The 11048-nt window shown below is 28.1% G+C and overlaps 3 protein-coding genes across 5 annotated transcripts; all 3 read left to right on the top strand.

Annotated features, from left to right (window-relative positions):
* The first annotated feature begins 674 nt into the window (after positions 1-674).
* Positions 675-5142, top strand: Keap1 (kelch like ECH associated protein 1). 3 transcript variants are annotated; one of them, XM_035090185.1, is made up of 7 exons: positions 675-1675; positions 2739-3078; positions 3161-3325; positions 3408-4075; positions 4173-4421; positions 4501-4799; positions 4874-5142. In XM_035090185.1, exons 2-7 carry the CDS (start codon positions 2773-2775, stop codon positions 5062-5064), a joined length of 1878 nt encoding a protein of 625 aa, XP_034946076.1. In that variant the 5' UTR covers positions 675-1675; positions 2739-2772; the 3' UTR covers positions 5065-5142. The 3 variants fall into 3 exon arrangements, with proteins under 3 accessions (XP_034946076.1, XP_034946078.1, XP_034946077.1); XM_035090187.1 differs by lacking the exon at positions 675-1675 and adding an exon at positions 1753-2000; XM_035090186.1 differs by lacking the exon at positions 675-1675 and adding an exon at positions 1753-2004.
* Positions 5143-5238: 96 nt separating this feature from the next.
* Positions 5239-7407, top strand: LOC118071187 (serine hydrolase-like protein). Its single transcript, XM_035090188.1, has 2 exons — positions 5239-6179; positions 6287-7407. Exon 2 carries the CDS (start codon positions 6321-6323, stop codon positions 7224-7226), a length of 906 nt encoding a protein of 301 aa, XP_034946079.1. The 5' UTR covers positions 5239-6179; positions 6287-6320; the 3' UTR covers positions 7227-7407.
* Positions 7408-7410: 3 nt separating this feature from the next.
* Positions 7411-10986, top strand: Atg7 (Autophagy-related 7). The gene is made up of 9 exons (XM_035090184.1): positions 7411-7575; positions 7785-8006; positions 8134-8611; positions 8693-9009; positions 9073-9373; positions 9483-9830; positions 9927-10042; positions 10120-10417; positions 10588-10986. Exons 2-9 carry the CDS (start codon positions 7807-7809, stop codon positions 10648-10650), a joined length of 2121 nt encoding a protein of 706 aa, XP_034946075.1. The 5' UTR covers positions 7411-7575; positions 7785-7806; the 3' UTR covers positions 10651-10986.
* The last annotated feature ends 62 nt before the right edge of the window (positions 10987-11048 follow it).

Here is an 11048-nt window from a genome sequence, read left to right as displayed (position 1 = left end):
TTATTAATTAAATCTCACAATATTTTTTATATCGCTATAAAAAAAGATAGATTTATTTTTTCATTATTATTTTACGATTATGTGTTACGATCTTTATTTTTATGACGCAATTGAATAGAACAACTTGACAGAATATTGTCAAATAAAAGAAAATTGGATTTTTTGCAAGTAATTGTTCTATAGAATTGATAACAAGATTCTTATGAATTGTGATATGTTCTATCAATAAAACAATAAAACATTCATTATGAAGAATTTTTTTCAGGATGACTTAATAAGAAATACGCATTGAATTTTCTTGATCATAAAATGTTTTTATCAAAAAACTAACAAAGTAAAGTTACAATAATGTCAATTCGTGAATTAGCTTCATAAAAATCTTATGATTTAAAGAAAATGATAAAAATGAAATAATGAGATAATCAGCATGAGTAATCAAAACCGTAGTTAAGGTTTTTTTGCCCATAAATTAATGAATTAACAACTATTGAATATTATTGTATCGGAAATAATGATTTATTCATTTTTAATGAGATAAATTTCTGAGTATCTTGTTCTATTGTGACAATTGTAAGTTTGTTATCAAAAAAAGATCAATTTTCATATTATCACGTGCTACCTTGATTTTTCATCATCACATAGGTGAATCTTTAAATGCTGTGTCATTGTTTGCAAAAAACACAAATGCATCGTCAATTGAGTAAGATTAAAGAAAAAGTTTTACAAAGAAGTAATAGTAAATGAAAAAATATTTTTATAAATTTATACCAATCACATTTGCTAATACAACAGCGTCATCATGACAATATCATTGGTCGTATCATTCTGCATTAATGATAAGTATAGAGAAATTTAGTGTGATTTAAACTAGCTAGTAATTGAACGTGCTTAACTTATAAATGTTCAATTTTTTCTTTCAAAAAACTGTAAATCCAGTATTAAATATTAAATATTTTAATAGACATGTAAAAGATAATAAAAAGTGCTGTATCAGCATGACTTGTATAATATGTTGAACATGCTTAGTAGATTAAAATCAATTAATAATCAGTCAAAGAATATCTCTAGTTATTTCAGTGAAGGAATTTTTGAAAAATAAAGAAGAAAAACACACAAATGTTAAAAAAAAAACAATAAAATACGTTGTGTACATTTGGATGTCACGTCAAGAGGAACGTTTGAATTGGAGCGTAATTTGTAGTTGCGCAATAAGTCAATCGTATTGTTAACGTGGTTACATTACTTTTACCGGGTGTATGATACAAGATACTTGTTTTGATGTTGACTTCAATATTTATAACATGAGCGTTTAATATTTTATTGACACAAGTAATAAAAACAATTATTATAATTCAATGGAAAATATATTTGAACATGTGGAAAATAAATAGTAAGAGCACTTATCACGTTTTCCACGATTGTGACATGACAAAGTGAATCAGTCAGCTGGTCAACGTCATTACGATTTGCCCCACCTTTTTTACTCTTGTTTTATTGTTTTAATCATATCAATCACTGTTGGAATAATTTTCTACTATTTTGTGAGGCATGAAGTCTAATTGTTATAAAAAATTGACAATATTTACTGCGCATTATTTATTTCATAACTTTTATAACCTAGTGATCATACTGAACGAATCTTACAGTTTTTAATCAACATCTTCACACAATTTAGGTAATTCAATTCTAGTTTCCTATCGTTAACTAAATAGATGAATACAATCATAACGTGTTGTGATGAATAATATTTAGTGACATTCTTTATTAAAAAAACTAACAAAATTTAAACTTTTAAGTTCTTAACCTGATATTGGAGTTAATGAGAAGCATATTTATATTACTAGAGTTGCAATAATTTAATTATTGCCAAGATCAAAACAGTTAATTATATTCTGGAATATATTTACTATCATTGTGATAATTTTATAGAATGTAGTGAGAATGACAATGAAAAAATGCTAAATATGGTGACAAATATAAGTGTTAGCAAAGTTATAATAGTAGGTAATAAAGATTATATATATTGAGTATTACTAAGTGATAATTTTTTTTAATGCGCATAAATAAGTTTGTTCGTAAGTTGCGAATCATCACATAAAATACTTAACTAACATATTTTGTATTGTATATACTGAAAAAAAAGTTCATATTCATTCTCCTTATGACTACAATTTGTTTATTGTTGATAGTCTAAATAGATAATGCAATTAGTAATTATTAAAATATACAATTAATTCTAATTATTTAAATTAATATAATTATTGCAATTATTCAAAAACATACACATTCAGTACTTGATACTTTATTAATTTATTTTTTAAAGTTATTTATTGTTTTCGTTCAATGCTACTTTCATTGATAAATAATGAAAGATTGGTTTTGTTTTTTCAATTAACAATGTAGTATATGAGACGAGTATTAAATTATGTTCAATTGTAGTTTAATAATTTTAAATAAATAAATTTTGTACAAGTCGTATAATCAGTATTTATGCCAATAAATGTTCAATTTAAATTTTAATTATTGACACTGAAAGAATATTTATTCTGATTAGCATTAATTTCAGAAGTTGATGTTTATGTATTTCAATTTTGAGGGAAAATCAACAAATTACAAATAAATGTTTTACAATAGAAGAAGACATAAATATAATGTTTTTCTCATATTTTTAATACGTACTATAAAATATTTATAATTACAATAAATTAATATTAATAATTACAAATTAATTTTTTCAGATTTAAATAATTTATTCATTACTGAATAATTTTAATGGATGAAGCAGAAGATAATGCATCATCAAAAAATCTTGGTTCAGGCTCAGGAAATCCAATTCTTAATCAAGTTTCATGTTTTGACATGGATGATGAAGGGGATTGGGAAAATATCCTCAAGAATGAAAAATATGGCATTTATGGAGACATGACATTTTGTATGGCTGATCATATTAAAGACACAATGCAAATGATGTTTATGATGAGAAGCCATCATATGCTCACTGATGTGTGTTTAGAAGTTGGCACTGAGTTATTTTATGCTCATAAAATTATTTTAGCTGCTGCTAGCCCATATTTTAAGGTATTTAAATTATTCTACTATTTTTGTTGCTAATATTCATTTTTATAAGTTCTCATTAATAAATTAATAATCACTTTTTTAGGCAATGTTTACTGGAGGTTTGAAAGAGTCTGAAATGACAAGAATAAAATTACAAGGAGTTTGTCCAACAGCCATGGCACGACTAATTTTTTTTATGTATACTGGACGAATCCGAGTAACAGAACTGACAGTTTGTACTTTACTTCCAGCAGCCACAATGTTTCAAGTTTGTTCATCTTGTTAGAAATACGTTTGATATGCACATAAAGAATCTTCATATATTTAAATTCGTCCCTCGTGGATTTTAGGTGAATAATGTAATAGAAGCTTGCTGTATCTTTTTGGAACGACAGTTAGATCCAACAAATGCTATTGGTATTGCTAATTTTGCTGAACAACATGGATGTAAAAATTTGTATCAAAAAGCAAATCAATTTATTGTACAGCATTTTAGCCAAATATGTCAAGAAGAGGAATTCTTACAACTATCAGCTATGCAATTGATTGCTCTTGTCAAAAAAGATGAACTAAACGTACAGGAAGAACAAGAAGTTTACAATGCTGTTCTGAAATGGGTGATGTACAATGAAGAAGCAAGAGGTCCTAAGATGGCACATATTTTGCAAGCTGTTCGTTGTCAATATTTAACTCCAAGTTTTTTACGTGATCAAATGAAAAATTGTGAAATACTGAAAAAAGCGCCTGCTTGCAGAGAATATCTTGCAGAAATTTTTAAAGAACTTACATTGCATAAAAAACCAGTAGTGAAACAAAGAACTCCAAATACAAAAAGAGTCATTTACATAGCTGGTGGCTTTTTAAGACATTCATTAGATATTCTTGAAGGATTTAATGTAGATGATAAAATTTGGACTCAACATGCAAAATTACTTGTACCTCGGTCAGGATTAGGAGGAGCATTTTTAAAAGGAATGTTTTATGTGATTGGTGGAAGAAATAATTCTCCTGGCAGTAGGTATGTTCTATTTTTGAAAATATCAATAGCTAATCATCGAACGAAAAGTTTCGTTAACATGAAAACTATGACCGTATTAATAGAGAATTACTTCTAGGTATGATAGCGATTGGGTTGACAGATATAATCCAATTACTAATCAATGGAGACCCTGCAATCCTATGACTGTGCCTCGAAATCGAGTAGGAGTAGCAGTAATGGATGGTTTATTATATGCTGTAGGTGGGAGTGCTGGTGCAGAATTCCATAATAGTGTTGAATGTTATGATCCTGATCAAGATATCTGGAAACGAATAAAATCAATGCATGTAAAACGACTTGGAGTAGGAGTTGCTGTAGTCAATAGGTAAAATTGAATTAACAAAGAAATTCTGTTATTTATTACTTATTTTTCGAAGAATTAAGTATAAATTTTATTTAAACAGATTATTGTATGCAGCTGGTGGATATGATGGAACAGATCGTTTAAACAGTGTTGAATGTTATCATCCAGAAAATAATGAATGGACAATGGTATCTCCTATGAAACACAGTCGTTCTGGTGCTGGGATAGCAAGTTTAGGACAATATATTTATGTAGTCGGTGGATATGACGGAACTGATCAATTAAATTCTGTGGAACGTTATGATACTGAACGTGATTTATGGGAAGATGTTAGTAGTATGACAATAGCTCGAAGTGCTTTAAGTGTTACGGTACTCGACGGAAAGCTATATGCCATTGGTAATTAACTTTATTTTGGTTCTTAATTATTTTTTCTATTGATGAGTATGCCGATATATGAATGTAATTTGCAGGGGGTTATGATGGCTCGACATTTCTTAGTACCATAGAAATTTATGATCCAGCATTAGATAAATGGGAAACAGGTACTCCAATGACTTCAGCAAGATCTGGGCATGCGAGTGCCGTTTCTTACTATCAATGTCCTCTTCATTCGTCACGGTCAGATGGCCATACCTCAGAAACTGATCATGAGCCTACGTGACACACAGAAAAAACTTATTTTTTTCTAAAAAAATGTAGAAAACGACAACATGAATAAGAACCGGTTGTTTTTAATTAATTATTTAATACATCGAAAAAATTAATTTATTTTTTAAAAAGTACTATAAATATTTTTTTCGATGTATACATTTGGTTTTAATATTAATTACAGAAAACAACTCATAGTTATAATTTACTTTTTTATATTATTTTACAAGTTACTTACTTCTGTCATGTAACAAATTGTTGCGTCCATTAGAAACAAAGTGACATTTATATATTTATCTCTTTTATAATATAAAATTTAATTTAATTCTTGTATAAATTAAGAAAATGTAAATATTGTATTGTTTATTTAAATTTTCCATAATGAGAAAAAATATCTTCGCGCGCAAATATTTCAATGTAATGCGCTTCATTGAAAAGCTTACAGAGGTCACTTATGTACCTTAGAAATATGCGCGCGTTCATGTAAACAACATGCCAACATTAAAAAAGTAATAATTAATTTTTACGACAAATTAATTAACATATTAATTAATGATTTTTATGTGTTATCTTCAGGAGGATATAATATCTAATAATTATGATAAAATATTATTCATTGATTACTGAAATTCATAATTTTGTAATTCTCATTTCACCAAAAATTTTTTTTTATTTATTACCAACTTGTCTTGTAAAATGGCAAGGTTACTAAATAATATAGCTAAATCAAAACAAGGACACGTACTTTGGACATGTTTTTAAAACTATTTATTTACAAAAATATCTTAAATTTTATTAATAAATATAAATAATAATTATATATGCGTCATCACAAATTTTAACTTATTAATGTGAAAATTAAGATACAATCATTATTGATCAGAGAAAATAGAAAGGAAAATAGAAGAATATAATTTGGGTAAATCTTTACTATGGACAACGACAGCATTAATATACACATGGGATACATGGAAGATTTTTTGCTCTCTAGCTGTCATGAAATGACTTGCTAAAACTTGGACGATGACGCAAAATACTTTTGTAAGAGTAACTCAACTGCAACAATATTCGTATTTGTTCTCTTTATTTCTTAATAGGAAGTTGAAAGTTGATTATAAATTTTTTAAGGTATTTATTGTATACAAAATTATAGTCTTTATTAATAATATTAACAAATTATATTATATTAATCAAGATAAATTTTTGATTAATTATACTTACTTTTTCATCTTAAGTTGTTATAGATTGTTATCTGAGAAATCAGAACAAATGGATAGAGATTCAAGAGAGTTAAAATTTACTGTGCCTTGGGGTCATGTAGCAGCAAAAGCTTGGGGTTCTCCTGAGAAAAAACGTGTATTAGCTGTTCATGGTACCCTTGATAATGCTGGTTCCTTTACAAACCTTTGTAAATTATTACCCGATAAATATTTTATAGTGGCGATAGATTTACCAGGTCATGGATTTTCTACTCATTTTCCTCGTGGAATGAATTTGGACTTTTTCAACTATGTCTATGCTATAAAGTATGTTTTAGATGAATTAGAATGGAATAAATGTCTCTACATTGGTCATAGCTTTGGTGGGCAACTTGGAACAGTATTTAGTATTATCTATCCAGAAAGGTTAGAGAAAATGATCAGTTTAGATGCCATACTACCAAGAAGTATTTCGAATGATGAACTATTGATACGAATAAAAGAAGTATCAGAAATAACCTTTTCACATAATAATAGTAAAGAAGAAAAAGCATATTCAAAAGAAGCCATTTTAAATGCTTTGAAGACTCGAAGATACTTCAGTTTAAATGATTCTGCTATTGAAGCATTGTTTGAGAGAGCTGTAACAAAAGTAGGTGACGATTTATATAAGTACAATCGTGACATTAGAATGAGGATTTTTTTGGTTCCAAATTTAAATCGTGATCAATATGCAGAATTAATGAAATATGCTCAAACACCAACTTTGATAATATTAGCTACGAACTCTTGGTTTAATATGACAGAAAAACTAGAAAGTGATTTGAAATTTTGTAAAAAAATTATGCCACACCATTATGTGATTAGTGTTGTAAATGGCAATCATGATGTACATAATAATAATCCAGAAAGAATCGTATCTATGATCGTTGATTTTTTCGAAAATGATAGTACAAATATTAAGAGTAAATTATGATATAAATACATGACTATTTTTGTTAAATAATTCCACTTATAGTTGCATTCCAAAGGTTGACTTAAAAATTTTAAAAGCACTGAAAACTATACTGTACTATGTTGTTATTGTCTTTAAGGTATTACTCACAGATATTTTATTTATAATACTAATGATTATAATAAAATTATAGTAAAAATAATTTCAAATTCCAAATAAATTTTTCATACTTTCGATTTTCACATATATTCGATCTCTCGATATCACGTGATTTCGATTTCGAGATATCGTAAGTGATTGCTCCAAAATTGCTGTCATTGTTTTCGATGATAAATAATAAAATAAGAAGTATATTTTTTGTATAAATCAGGTAAAGTATTCATTAAGTACTATTACCATTACAATAAAAGTGAGATATTATTAACATATTATTAATTTCCTACCTAATTTAAAATTTAAATGACAATTAATTCATACGTTACTATAAAATAAAAGTCATTTAATACACCTGTATTGTTTTTTTCTATTATTTAAATTAATTCAATAACATACCTGTTTTTCTTTTTTAATTCTTATCAGAATTAAAAGGTTAGAAACAACTATGGCTTCAGAAATGGTGAAATTTACTCGACTACGCACAGCAATTGAACCCAGCTTTTGGGCTAAATTGTCTGAACTCAAACTAGATAAATATAAATTAGAAGATAAAACCAAAATATCTATTTGGGGTAGTTATAGCTTGGATAAAATTTATGAAAAAAGGACAAGTCCATTAATTCTTGACTGCACTTCATTTAACGAGTAAGGTTGTCACAGTTCTTTATTTTTCTTCTTAATTTTTAATTTTTTGATATGCTTAGTTTGATACAGAAATATTAGATTAGCTTTTGCTAGATACAAACTGTAATTATGTTTGACTCTTCTTTAGGAATATTGAAACAACATCTCATAATGGAGCAGTTGCTTGTTCAGGAATTTTAATAAACACTAATACGTTTGAAGCCTTTCGACAAATACAACCTGAAAAATTTATCAACGTACTTGGAAAATCTCTTGTGGATGCTATGACTGATGGAACTGCATTAAAACAACCTTGGAAACTTACATTATTTCTCTTATTATCGTATGCAGATTTAAAAAAGCATAAATTCCATTACTGGGCTGCTCACCCAACACCTTTTAATTTACCAGAAACTTTCTATGATTCGCCCTCACAACGTATTGTTGAAATTTTTTCTAAAGAGTATTTAGACCAGCTTCAAAAAGATTTCAAGAGTTTAGATTCGAGATTAAAATGTTTCTTTACGATATTTTTATCAGCCAATGGTAGTTTACAACTTGTTAGTTTATTGGAAGGAGTAAAATACGTGAATTCTTTAACTGGAAATAGTGAACATGAAAAATCCGTAAGTATTATTGATTCATTTAAAAAATTTGTTAAACATTTTATATGAAATATTTTCTGATTATTAACATCGTTACTGTAGGTTCCAAAAACAATTTATTTTGCATTTTATGATCCCTGCGATAGTTCAGAACCTGGATGGCCATCAAGAAATCTTCTATGCTTGTTATTTTGGTCTTGTCCTCAATTTGCTTTTACAAAAACAATGAAATTTATGTCCATTCGTGGTGCGGATTTACAGTCATCAATTATTTTTTCAATCAAAGCCAAACAAGTTTTAAATATACAAATGAAAAGAAAAGAAATTATTGAAGGACAGTTGATAGGATGGGAAACTAAAGTAAATGGTAAATTGGGACCTAATATCGCTGATTTATCAGAATCAATGGATCCAAATCGGTAAGTAAATGAGACAATTATTTTTCGAGTTTAAAAACTTTTAAAATAATTTTTTTTTTTTAGACTAGCTGATCGTGCAGTAAACTTGAATCTAAAGCTAATGAAGTGGAGACTGGTACCTGATTTAGATTTAGAAAAAATATCTAAACTTCGTTGCTTACTGTTAGGGGCAGGAACTCTAGGATGCTCAGTCGCAAGAGTATTAATCGGGTGGGGAATAAAAAATATTACTTTTGTCGATAGTTCAACTGTATCGCATAGCAATACAGTTCGACAAAGTCTTTATACTCATGAAGATGCAGTAAAAAGACGATTAAAAGCTGAAGCAGCGAAAGATGCTCTTTTACGAATATCACCAATATTTGTAAGTCTTCGTCCATTTTTAATAAATTCCAAGAACATCAGTTAAAATAAATAAGGTCAAATAATTCAATGTCCATTCATTATATATTTTTATTTCTTTGCATATTTAGAACGTAGGAGCTGAAGTTCTGCATATTCCGATGCCAGGTCACATTGTAGGACCAAGTCTAATTACCTCAACTCAAGAGGCTGCGAAGAAACTTGAAGAATTAGTTAAAAATCACGATGTAGTATTTTTATTGCTCGATTCGCGTGAAGCACGATGGTTACCTACACTTCTATGTGCAGTGTATGATAAGATAGCAGTCAATGCAGCACTTGGTTTCGATTCATACACGGTTCAACGTCATGGAACTCGCAATACAACAAATCCTTCATCGCCTGATTTAACTGAACATTATCCATCTGGAGAGGATCTTGGATGTTATTTTTGTAACGATGTAACACAGCCAGGAAATGTTAGTTTAATTAAATATATTTTTTAGTATACATTAAAAAATGCAAAATATAATTTTCTAAATTAATTCGTTCATTAACTGATTAATTTTTTACAGTCACAAGTCGATAGAACTCTAGATCAACAATGTACAGTTAGTAGACCTGGATTATCATCAATTGCTGCCGGTCTCGCGGTTGAATTAATGGTTGCCATTACTCAACATTCTAAAGGGTAAAAATCATGACCGTGATTAATTGTTATTAATCTTGTGGTTTTTATTATTTTAATTTAATCATTTATTATCGTAGGATTGGAGCGAATGCTTTCATGGATGATGGCAGAAGCCAATATCGAACAAGTGAACGAGAATTATGTGAAGGATTACTTGGTGCTGTTCCTCATACAATTCGTGGTTCTCTTTGGAATCACGAGATGCGTTTAACAATTACTCATAGATTTCCATCATGTACTGCTTGTTCTGTACCACTTATTAATGAATTTCGAAAACGAGGCTTTGACTTTATTTTAGATGCTTGCAATCAACCAAATTATCTTGAACGACTTGCTGGTTTAGAGGATTTGCTTAAAAGGCCTGATCTGGATCAAGTATGTTTTCACGTATATCTAAGTTAATTAAGTGAAATGAGTAATGAATCACTCACTTTTTTTTATTTAATATCTTAATTAAAATTGAAATATTATAATTTATTATGGATAGATAAAATTAATTGCTTGAATATTTTTAACGAAATAATAACGAAAACTTTTTTTTACAGTTGTGCTATTCTATTGAAAGCTCCGATGAAGAAAGTGATGAAGTTTGCTTGAAAAAGCTTTAATATATCAGATTATTAAAAATGTCATACACTCCTCGCTTTACATGTGAATTATTTTATATTTGGGAAGTTATAGTATGTATCAAATTAATTTCCAACACATTTATTAATTATTAGCAGTACAAAATATAATGATTATTTTTTACTAATTATAAAAAATACTCAGTTAATGTGAGTAACTTTAAAAAGAAAGTTGGAAAACTAAGGGAAGCAAAGTACAAATTATGATGAGTATTAGAGTTTTTACTGCACTTATCGATAGATTTCTAATATTCTTATGTGGAACTTTTTATATACTTTTCCATTGAGAAATAAATGATTAGTGATTTTATTACCAGATTTATTTAGTTTACTGCTATTTACAAATATATGGTGACTTTTCTTTTTATTATTATCTAAAT

The sequence above is a fragment of the Chelonus insularis genome, unplaced genomic scaffold (assembly GCF_013357705.1).
Source record: "Chelonus insularis isolate UGA/USDA-ARS -01 unplaced genomic scaffold, ASM1335770v1 contig_75_pilon, whole genome shotgun sequence".
Taxonomy (NCBI): Eukaryota; Metazoa; Arthropoda; class Insecta; order Hymenoptera; family Braconidae; genus Chelonus; species Chelonus insularis.
Note: the sequence above shows the minus strand (reverse complement) of the source record. Positions and strands in the feature narration are given on the sequence as shown.